General features: G+C 33.4%; 1 protein-coding gene across 2 annotated transcripts in view; it reads left to right on the forward strand.

Moving 5' to 3' along the window:
• The window catches only part of LOC129738618 (derlin-2), a 98529-nt gene extending 94470 nt beyond the window's left edge, over window positions 1-4059 (forward strand). For both annotated transcript variants that reach the window (XM_055729855.1, XM_055729854.1), the window contains one exon: window positions 3741-4059. In XM_055729855.1, coding sequence (XP_055585830.1) covers window positions 3741-3876 — 136 coding nt within the window. In that variant the 3' untranslated portion in view covers window positions 3877-4059. The remainder of the gene's footprint in view (window positions 1-3740) is intronic.
• Window positions 4060-12441: the final 8382 nt, after the last annotated feature.

The raw sequence follows: 12441 nt of genomic DNA on the forward strand, positions 1-12441 counted from the left end.
CCAATAATACTTCCATTAATTCGGTCGGGATGAATAAGCCAGTGAAGCTTAAAATCCCTTGAGAAAAAAAAATTCGATTCGATACTTCCATTAAAATTGTCGTTATAAATTAGTGTTCTCTACTCAAAGCTTCCTGTGCGTTTATTTTCGGGGGAAATATATTTTTTATAACTTTAAGTTGCTTCCTCAGGTTGTTTTTCAAACCTGGAATTTTCTGGAAAAACGACTGGAAAATCAGGGAAAATCGGGGAATTTTATTACCAGATATGAGTCGACACCCTGATTAAGTTCCGGAAAAACTTTTTAACAGCTTGAAAGTGGGAATTAAGTAGAAATAAAGAACCTGAAAGTCGTTTTAAAGAAAATCATCACATCGAGTAAAATCGTTGCCTACTCATGATGTTCATATAGGGCAATAAGTATGGATCTCAACTTTCAAGCGGTGAGCTCGGGTTCGAGGCTTGGTAAGAACATGTTTTTTAAATGTAATGTGAATTAGTAACAAATATAGTTGATTAATATGAATCGAAATAGCAGACTTGAGAAGGCAATTGAAGGAGCGGAAGAGTAATTTCTTCGATTTTTTATGCTGCTAATAAAGTGGATTTTGAAGCTGGTTAGAAGTTGTTTGACGATTTATGCGAACTTTTTGTCAACTTCAAAGTTCGTTTAACTACTTAAAAATTGAGCTGAAAAGAAGTTATATTAGCATACTCGATTAAGCTGATCAAACCTGATAGAGGAATGTTATCCGAACTTTTGGTTGCTTGGGTTGTTACGTACTTCTCATTTTTTCCAAAATCAAGTAGCTATCAAAGGGTTGCAAGTCTTTTTGTACAGCTCAAAAGTCTCTGTTGTACTATTTTGTAAACTTGAAAGTTTTTAATTAGTCCCAACGTGCGTTCAAAAGCAACTTCGTATTATAGAAACTTTGAAGTAGATTTAAAGGCTAAAATCTACTTTTTTCGAACTTCAACACGTGTTTGCATAAATAAACACATCGTTACTTAGGAAACAACTATGTGAAGTACACATTAAGTTCCGGAAGAACTTTTTAACAGCTTGAAAGTGGGAATTAAGTAGAAATAAAGAACCTGAAAGTCGTTTTAAAGAAAATCATCACATCGAGTAAAATCGTTGCCTACTCATGATGTTCATATAGGGCAACAAGTATGGATCTCAACTTTCAAGCGGTGAGCTCGGGTTCGAGGCTTGGTAAGAACATGTTTTTAAATGTAATGTGAGTTAGTAACAAATATAGTTGATTAATATGAATCAAAATAGCAGACTTGAGAAAGCAATTGAAGGAGCGGAAGAGTAATTTTTTCGATTTTTTATGCTGCTTATAAAGAGGATTTTGAAGCTGGTTAGAAGTTGTTTGGCGATTTATGCGAACTTTTTTTCAACTTTAAAGTTCGTTTAACTACTTAAAAATTGAGCTGAAAAGAAGTTATATTAGCATACTCGATTAAGCTGATCAAACCTGATAGAGGAATGTTATCCGAACTTTTGGTTGCTTGGGTAAACACGTGTTTGCATAAATAAACACAATGTGAAGTACACATTTAGTTCCGGAAGAACTTTTTAACAACTTGAAAGTGGGAATTAAGTAGAAATTAAGAACCTGAAAGTCATTTTAAAGAAAATCATCACATCGAGTAAAATCGTTGCCTATTCATGATGTTCATATAGGGAAACAAGTATGGATCTCGACTTTCAAGCAGTGAGCTCGGGTTCGAGGCTTGGTACGAACATGTTTTTAAATATAATGTGAGTAAGTAAAAAATATGGTTGATTAATATGAATCAAATTAGCGGACTTGAGAAGGCAATTGAAGGAGCGAAAGAGTATTTTTTTCGATTTTTTATGCTGCTTATAAAGTGGATTTTGGAGCTGGTTAGAAATTGTTTGGCGATTTATGCGAACTTTTTGTCAACTTTCAAGTTCGTTTAACTACTTAAAAACTAAGCTGAAAAGAAGTTGTATTAGCATACTCGATTAAGCTGATCAAACCTGATAGAGGAATGTTATCTGAACTTTTGATTGCTTGGGCAGAATAGGAGAAAGAGTGGTAAGAACGTTGCAATGGAACATACAAATCCAAGGACATCTTCGTAACTCGTCGAGCTGAGTCGATTGGTATATATAAAGTGGGGTCTTGGACCCTTAATAATTGATAGCCCCAACGGACCGTTCGCTATGCCTTTCTGTAAGAAAGCCTAAAAAATTCAATACGTTTATGCTAGTTACTGGAGTTGTTTACAATTGGCGCATACGCCCTTTTTAAAAATCGATACCGATATCCTTTTCATTTGTTGTGTTCAAATAAATATTTCGGCTTGAAAAAATCCATCATTTCCTCACTGTTTCAAGACTGTCAGGTGCTTTTATCTGAAATAAAGTATTTAATTTTACGAGCATTTACCGGTTTTCATGATACTTGATTTATTAGCTAAGTATCCTTTTCAAATGGTAAAGAGGTAAGATGTTGAAAGTGTGACTTTTTTTTTTAAATTCATATTTTAAAATAGCTTAACTCTATTATGGGGTTCAGCGGGGGGTTGGACAGGGCATCAAACGATCAGAAGACTGATGTACAATGGATTGTGGGTTCAAGCCAGCCGGAGTATCTCGGCAAATTTAGAATCATGAGTAGGTTTCTTAAGAACCTTTTCAGAATTCTTTATTTGTTTCGAACAGTTGGAAGGGAGTGAGATGAGTCAAACCTGTCCCAAACCAGTGGTAACGGACCCCTTGGTAGTGCTGCAATTATTGTTGATGAGTTAAGCATGAACAATATTTGAATGTGCGATTGAGACTTCCCGTACCGCCTCGGGTCGAAAGACCTATCAGCCACTGGTGGGTTTTTCATACATACATACATTTACCGGTTTTCATGATACTTATGTATGTAGAAAGTGTTACGGACGGAAACGAATATAGGATTCGTTTAACAATATTTTATTACGTGTTTCTCAGTACGTCTCGGTGGTCGAGTGGTTAGCGTGGTAAGACGGTAATCGCTAGCCCACTGATGGCATGGGTTAAATTCCCATCTCGGTACTGGGTATTTAAATGTTAATCTTAAGTTGTCCACGTCATTTATTCAGTCTGTAAAGCCTAAATCGGCTAAGACGGTGTATGTCTTTTTTTTCTCAATCTGATTATTGGAGGAGAACAATGATCAAATTGTGCAGAAGGCTGGAATAAGATGGCGCTCACGCGTGGTGGAGCCCATCAACCCATCATCGGAAAGCATATCCGGAACCTGATTGTTTGAAAAAGTATAACGAAGGGTGCTGCTCAAGTCTTAAAATTTTCTGTAAAAGCGATTTTTATGTGATATTTTTTGTATTCGATCAGACAACAATATTTTTTTTAAGAGTTGTATTTATTGAAATTAACTTTCATTAATCAGATATTCAGAATTTAAAATTATATTTTCATTCAATTGTTTTGTCCAACAGTTCTGACGCAGAAAAAAAATGTTCTGAATGGGAGAAGCAATAATTGTCGCGAAAAGACTCTCCGGAACCTAATGTTATCCCCGTGATACTATTTAAAAAAAAAACTGGCAAAAAACAAGAATCAAATTAAATATGTTTTGACGTTCTTTTTTTTTTAACTTAAAATGAATGCATAGACTAATTGTTTATTTTTGCCTAATCCTAAGTGATGTTTGTTAAGTAACGCTTTATTGTGTAGAATAGAATATTCAGTACATTATTTTCTACCATCAGCAAAAATATTTTCGACGAACCGATCGAAGATGCCGACTACACTGCCCTGCCGGAGGATCGCCCTGGAGGATTCAATTGGGGCAGAGAACAAGCGAACAATGGCGCACAAAACGTTGAACGACGAGATGACAATTAGGGCCGTCATGTTGCAAGTTGGTGAAAAAAGGATGTTTCGGAAGACTGTTTTCAATCTTACGTTTCGAAAAGAGACGTACTGCGCTGCATGATTTTTTAAGTCAAATAGTGCTCGGCGGAAGGTAACCATTAACTGTTTTTATGCTATAATTTGTGGAGTATAGTTTACTGTCCGAATAATGTAGTCATTTTCTTATCAAATCAAGTGATGACATCATACCTACCTGCCTACCTACCTAGGGTCCGGCGAAGATTATCCGACTCATAGGGCCGAACAAAAGATCTCCATTGCTGGCGATCCGTAGCCAGCATCTGAATTTGCTGCCAGCCAAGGTTTTCGTCAACCGTGATATTTAAGCGGATAGACTACGTCGCCACGAGCTTCTGGGTATGCCTCTTCTTCGATGAGCATCTGAATTCGAGTCAAGCGCCTCTCTGCGAATCTTGTTCTTATCGCAGCGTGTGTCCAATCCATATTTACTTACCTTTCCGAATCCTGATTTCTAACGCCTTTTGATGACACCGGCGATGTAGTTCCACATTTGAGATCCAGTTGTCAGGCCACGAAGCGCGGATCAGATATACTAGAACCGATATACACCACTTAACGAGAAATCGGGAGACACGAATAGCGCTATCTGGCGACAGAAATGGAACTATTACACTGTGAATTTTTTCGGAGCTTTGATCAGAGATGCCAGGTGTCCTGATTTTTCAATTGACAATCGCAAAAAGTGTGACGTAGCATATAGAAAAGGCGGAAGTAAAATGAGTACTATTTGAATAAATATGAATTGTTAACAGCGCATATTCTTTTTCTCGCAAACGTTCATGACTCCTTACAATACTTAAAACATTATCCAAACCCTTAAAGCATCGGCAGCGGTAAGTGCTATCCTAGGTGTTAACCCCGGACACATTCTAGGTCCTTTTTTAGCTTTAGCAGTACATTTGCGCACCGGTAAGTGCTAAACTGGTTTCCATTTTAGCCACTGGTGATGCTCCGATAGGTGTTGTTGTTTTTTTATGCTATTTCCTTTTGTTAGCATCTGTCCAATCAGGAGCTGGTCGGTGTTCAAATATGGCTCCTGGCTTGCTTTTTCAATACCGAGGAACAAGTGTCAAAATTGAGTGTTATTATAGCTTTGACAGCTGGCCGCTGCTGATACTCTTAAACATCGTGATTGTAATATTCCTATCGATTTAGTGCAAAATTTTAAAAAAAAGAAAGAATTCTAAAGGGAATGTTATTAGAATCAGAAACATTAAGGTCAAGAATTCGTAATAAATGACTAATTTATTATGACTTCATAAATAACTAAAAATACCTTGATTTACGACATTCGCGATAAAATCTGCCAGCACTGATTTTAGACTTTTGCATTGCAAATTTCCGCCAACACTTAACGAGAAAGCAAACAAACTACATATTCTTAATCAAACATTTGCGCCTTTTAGTTTCTTTAAATCAAATTCCATAAAATTTATTTCATCTTTGTCTTTATTTCGAGTTTTTAACAACGATCCGTTACCTGGAATATGTCATACAAAACGGCAAATCAAAATAAGCGGAAGCTTAATACAAATTTTAAAAGCTTAGCTAAGAGACGAAATTAAATATAGATAAAGTAATAAAAAAATGGATACTCAAAAATGATTATTATTAATTTTTCCTAGTTATATTTAAATAGTTTTTTGTGTTTTGGATTATCATTTGTTCTGCAATAGTAAAGAATAATAAAAATGTTTCATTTCAAAAATAATATACATGCCAATACCAATATAATTTCGTCACATTCCATGGCGGGAGCAGAATTTTTCCTTCTTGGTAATAACAAATGACATGATGCTCAATGTGCACACAGTTATCGTATTAATTAAAAAAAAATGTGCTTAAATTTTGTTTTCTCCTTGTTAATCGTTGCTGTGAAACTATTTCAGCTGTGATTTTTTATTTGTTTATATTTTTGTTTTGCGTTCACGTGCACAAATAAATGATGGGAAAACATTAAGAAATATATCGCATTCCGATTATCTATTGCGAATCGAAAGAGTTTTTTTTATTTATTTCAGTACAATTGGTTTAAATTTGAAATAAAAAACAATTCTGTTGCATACATTTGTCTCAATTAATAAAAAAAATCAATCTGTACCCTTTCAAAATGTTAATCTGGAGTTGTCAAAATGCTGATCAGGGATGCCGTCCGAACATATTTTCATCACTTTTTTTGTTTAGTTTAGGAAGACATAAAAATAATAAATTCCGCTCATTTAAGAAATGAATTCAAAATTCGCACCACCAGCTTCTACTTCTTAAATGTTTTTCAGAAGATATGTCACAAGTCTCTCAGGCATGATTCCAAGTCCATTATCAGAAAACATGGATATTATTTGTTAGCCTTTTGTTTTTTTGGAGCACTGGCATTTCGGAAACGATTTGTTAGCATTGATTTTTTTAATCAATTCATTAATTATAAACATTTAAGAGAGATTATTGTCATGTTATTGCTGGATAAAAGCTCGATATAATATCCTTTGACCTAAGAACTGTATTTGATAAATGATCTAACAAACTTTATAGTTTGATAATGATAAACCGATTTGTTTGAAAATGTTTAAATATTAACAAGAAACATCTAGCATGAGACAATAACAATATAATATAATATTTTAATACGAATCGTTTAAAAACCCATTTTTTGCCAAATTGAAAAGCGGAACCCGTCATCTAGTAAAGATAAAATAACGATATTTCTACGTAAATTTCGTAATATTTTTTTCCTTAACTAAAAAATTTTTATAAACAGTTAAGCAGTTGACCGATTGAAAAAATACATCCAAATGTATGTATTTTTTGAAACAATCAAATTTGTTGGTTCACTAAAATTTTTATGGTGCAAGAATAGAAACAAACAATTTCATTTATTATAACTGGCATCCCTGATCAAGTCGAGTCGGAATACACGCTTTTCACAAGTTAGACGAATTTCTCGAATTAATGCTTCCATTTTGTCCGCTAGAGGATGCTGATGGTGTCGCCTTCTCATTATATGAAGAAAATAAGTGTGGTGAATATTGTTTCAATTATATTTGCGCGGATGATATTCCGTAGGCAGCGATTCACTAATACCTGCAATTTTCGCGTCGCCACTGCAAATTTGCACCAGGTTTCGCACATTTGCGATTTCCTGAATTAAATTTGTAATTTGGAAATTAAAAAAAATACATATAAATTTTTCGATTTCGTTTTTCAGTGTTTAAACAATTAAGACCAGGGATGGAAACGAAAGGATTTTGATCCGACAAACGTTTAGTCGTCAAGTGTACAAGTCGCGATCTGTACAAACCGAGAGCAAAATCATATCCCCTCGATAGAAGATCTTTATTGAAACGATGATGGTTGAATACCGACAAACACATTTTGAGACTGTGTGTAGCTCGGGGAGAAGAGCTACCCTTTTTGCTAGCGAACTTTAACCAATCGCAACGTACGCTTGGCTCGCTGAGAGTGAGTGTCTTACATACACAGATCCATGCGGATCCGAATCGGATGGCGCAAACGAAGCAACAACATATGACAGACGACGTGGATGGAAGTTCAACTGTCGGCCGGCACATGTTGAAGAATTTTTTTTGGCTTAGCGCACGGGCATGGGAGTTTTTAACTGATTGATTCAAAATTTATTACTTTGTTTTAGATCACCATAGCGCTTATAATTAGTTTGAATTGGTATTAATATGATTTTTTTTAACTTTTGTATTGGAAGCTCCAAGCAGAAGCTGATAAAACTGGAATTAAATCAAGTTGGCTAAAATGAGGTGATTCACGCAGAAAAAGAATGGGGGATGGTTTCAACAAAACGAATTGTTATTTTATTTTATACATTCGATGCAGTTTTTTTGATACCTTTCACGAAAAAATAGATCGAAAATAATAACCAAATTTTGTTATTTATACATGCACATTTTTAATTACTTACAAATTAAATTTGATTTAATTTGCAACCAAAATTTGGTTTATTTCGTTCGACGTGCAACTTAAAAACGATAAGTGAAAAAAAGAAAAAAAAATATACAAAATTTTCCAGCATCCGATCGAACCAAACCGTTTTAGCTGGAGCTCATTCACCGTTTCTGCTGGACCAGACACCGGTAGATTTCGAAACTTAAGTTTTATTTATTCAATCTTTTTAGCTATTTTTATTTGCAGGAAACCTCGGAACCTGGAACATTGGGCAGGCATGCAGGCACGAACGGGTACGTGCTCCTGGAGGGCGCATGCCGGAATACAGCCTGCCTTTCAGAGCCGCAGGAATCTAGATCCGATCCTGAACGGATATTCTCATCCGCATATTTGTTCCATGAAAGGTAAGCTAATTTAATAATTCAAAATCGTAATCAAGTTTAGTTAAATATTAACGAAAAATCATTTTCCACAGATCGATGGGCGGAATAGATTCATCAGACCTGAAACTCCAACTCCATAGGGCCGACATTCCGTCAATCCCGCATGGACGGCCATCAATAGGTCCTTCCAGAGTTGGCCTTTACCACAAGCAGCATCGCCGCTTTCATTATTGGAGCTTGAGGAGACAATGGTTGGTTTGGTGGCTATACCCCGTTAAATGGAGTGAATAAATAAAGAAAAATTGAAAAAAAAACATTTCTATATCAATACAGCAGAACCTGAAAATATGTTCTAGTTAATTTATATGAAATACATTGAATTGTTACTAATCACTTTAATTTTTAAAACCACAAAAAAATGTAATTTTGAACAACGAAAATAAATTTTCTTTCCAATCTCATTTTTTCAATTTTACCCAAATTTTTTTTATTATTATGAAAATGAATATGGTTTATTTTCAAAAAGGGCCTATATTACCTTAACATAAACGATAAGTTCAATTCCAAGTAGCGTTTTTTATCGATTTAGACAAAAATATATTTCTGCTTTTTCCCAACCAAAATTTTTATTATTTTCGGCCCAAATTTGATTGATATTACAATAAATTTTTCTGCGTGTTGGGAATAAGGAAAAATCCGGAAAATTTCTGGAATTTCAAAGCTTTGCCAGGAAGCTGGAAGATTCCACAAATCACCGGGAAAGTGTTCTTTTTTTTTTAATGTTCATTTAATTGATATTTAATGATATTTCATTAAATCTTTGAACAGGTATCACCACCAGTTCGCTACATATGAACATAAAGATAAAGTTTTGCTCATTTTGTTGTAAACTGTTAACAGTTTGAAAACTCAATTAAATTTTTCTGAGTTAAATAAGGATGATTTAAAGATTCCGTGATAGGAAGTGATATTAAACGTCTAAACTTGAAGAACATATTCGTTTTTTTCTAAACGCAGTTTGTGTTTGATATTTTTAGTTTTTCTTTATCAAAACCTTGATTTGATACCTCAAATATACCTTTTTACTATACTATTATTTTAAATGTCAAGTCTGTTTAGATTTCATAAACCATTTTCATGAAACTCCCATATTTATTAAAATCTACCGCCAAACTTCACAGATTTTTTTTTCGAGGCGTGAAACCCTTATCAATTAAAATACATACTTATGAAAATGTTTTTTTTTGTTGAATGTTTTGTGTTTTTTGTTTATTGTATACTAGCACACCCGATGCGCTTTGCTACACTTTCTTGGAATAATTAAATTTTTTTTTAAATATTTTTGATTTAATAAATTTGCATCTTCTTATAACATGATCAATCAGAAGCACACTTTTGAAAATGAAAGCTGCTGCTTACTTTTGTAATGTTAATGCGAATATGAATTAAAATCTTAAATTGTATATTGTTCATTGTATTCTGAACATGGATTTTTTTACAAATATATGAATGTGTGAATATTTTGCAAAAAACTGTTTGACTTTGATATTTTCAGTATGGCATGTTCTTTTTAATTTTCATTTCGAATTTCCTACGACCACGACAATTTTTCTTCTGAAACAAATTACTTTTAATGTAGAATTTAAGTTTTTGGTCCATCAAAATTTTAAATTAGTTAAAATTCAAATAAATGTTTAAATTTTCAATATTGAAAGTTAACATTAAAGTGATTTTTGGGCTACAATCATGTCTACATGCCTGTATCTGATTTTCTTTCTTAGTGCATTCGCCAAGACTTCGTGATTTTCAAGATTCTCCGATATATGATTTTAAAGAAAGGTCCAATACGGACCTATGTCCACATAAAAAATAAGATTTTTTTTATAAATAATCTGAAACTGCCAAAAAAAGTCGTTTATTCTGTTCAATAAAAGGTTAAATTTTGATTCAATTTAAACAATTTCATTCCAATGACATCCAGAAGTTCATAATGAAAGTGGATATTCGAGTATGAGAACTCGTCTTACAAAATTGTTCGAAAAAATGAATAATCTAGATCTGCAAAAACCAAAATTATCAAATAAAAAATTTTATTAGACTTTTTTTGTTTGAATACAAACACATCAATTTCGAAGAATCCTTTAAGTTATTATTCATTTCTTTTTAATATGCATTTTTAATTCATTATTCTAGCATAAAAGATTCAAAATCTTGTCAGATTATGAATTATAAAATTAAATTGAGATATTTCATATTGATTTTTAATCCTCACACAAATAAGGGCACAATTTTAATTGCTTGATTGGTTCCTAACTCTTTTTTGTGGAAATATCTCCGTTTATTTTACGATATTCAATCGAAATTACCTTTAACTGATAAAACCCAAAAATCAGCTCAAACCTGATATGTTATTATATAGATTAAATGAGATACCCAACGCTACCAAATTCTCCTTCCTTCGAAGTGTCAAGAATAATTAAAAAGCGCTGAATGGACAATTAGTTATTTTCTACTAGATCTGGAAACTGGAATTCAAAGTTCAACACTTGAAAAAAAAAACAAGTAAAATTATTTAAATTTCATTTGGACTTTTTGGTAAAACTATAGAATAATTCGAAGAAGCTCAAATAAAAGGTTTTAATTGAATTATAAAATTTCTCTAAGAACGCGGGTAGTTTTGACTTCTTAGAAAAAGTTGGAAAGGGTCTCTCTTGCATGATTTTCCTTAGTTTGGTTTATATGTTAATGTTGAAAAAATGTTCAACCAGGCTTATTTTAAGGCATAAATCAAAATATTCGTAGTTCTTTACTTGTTCTGAAAATTAAAAAGTTATGCAGAATTTAAATTCTTTTTTAAATTAAGTACAACTACTTAGTTTGAATTTACTTCATGTTTTTTTAAAGATTGTTGTTTCATAAGTTATGATTGATTGATTTCATCAATATCCCACACATGATTTGGATTCAGGATGCAAAATTCTATCTAAATAGAATCAGGTTATCAGGGTTTTCACATAGACACTGATAATGTTGTTCCCATGTATTATTTAAATGGAACAGAATTTAAAACATTTACAAAAAAATCAAGCATCGAAGTGTTAAATTAAAAACTGCAGTTTTAAAGATTTACAAACAACAGTTTTTTACAATTACTAAAAATATCCTGGAGCGTATAACATATAACCAGTCAATACTAATGATTAGATATGGAAAAAGCAGTGTTGAAAAGAAGCACTTTTCAACACTGTTTTTAGCTAAATTTTACTAATTAAAAAATGCCTCTGAAATCTTTAAACAGAATGATGTAACTAACATTCTGCACCTAAGCCAACGTAAATGTGTAGTTCAGAAATTGAAAACTCAATGATTTTTTCAAATAGATATATCTTTTTTTATTTATGCTACAAGTTGCGAAAAGTAGATTTTCCAGCACAAGTCGAGGATTTATCTAACGAGGGTTACCGTGTGGTGAAAAATTCGATTTTTGCAACGAGTTGTATGCAATTTTATTCTTGCAATTTCGTCGGTAACCATCGGGCATCAAACAGAAAGGAAGTCTAAAAACAGTGCTGAAATTTAGCACACCGTTTCAACACATAATATCAAAAAAGTCAATAAAGTCAATAGATTCTGAATGTAATTTTTTTTTTAAACTATTTCAATTTTTTTCGAAAATTTCTTTCATTTTTGTGGATTTTTTTACTTCTTGCAACAGTTTTCCCCCAGTTTTCCACCCACAACCTTCCGCCAACCCCCCCTCATCGTTTGAATTGTTTTCCATCTTTTACTATATTACATTCCAAGGCTTATCTAATAAATTGCCGTTGCGTACTTTTCCAAACAAACGACCAAGCAATACACAAATGTTGTTGCGAGCAAGAGCTACTCTTTGAATCTTCCGAAAAATCACAATCTTAACGCTATGATGGGATCCGATCGCATGTTGTACATATCGCGATCTGGGCTAAGTCAGGATCTGTACGTTTAGAGATTCGCATTTTGTTGCAACCACTCACAACAATCCGTATGTACGATATTGGAAGGCATAGCGAGTGCGCTCATCAAGGACTTTCTTTTTATCTTGCTTTTTTAAGATTGTGGTAACTCGTCACTCTCGGAGATCTCCCTACATAACAGTAACAGAGCAGAGAGTATCGCTTGCTAGGGCGATTTGAATGTGTCCTACGGTTGGTCGCTCCCTGCTCAAAAGTCGCTAGAA

The sequence above is a fragment of the Uranotaenia lowii genome, chromosome 1 (genome assembly GCF_029784155.1).
Source record: "Uranotaenia lowii strain MFRU-FL chromosome 1, ASM2978415v1, whole genome shotgun sequence".
NCBI classification, from domain to species: Eukaryota; Metazoa; Arthropoda; class Insecta; order Diptera; family Culicidae; genus Uranotaenia; species Uranotaenia lowii.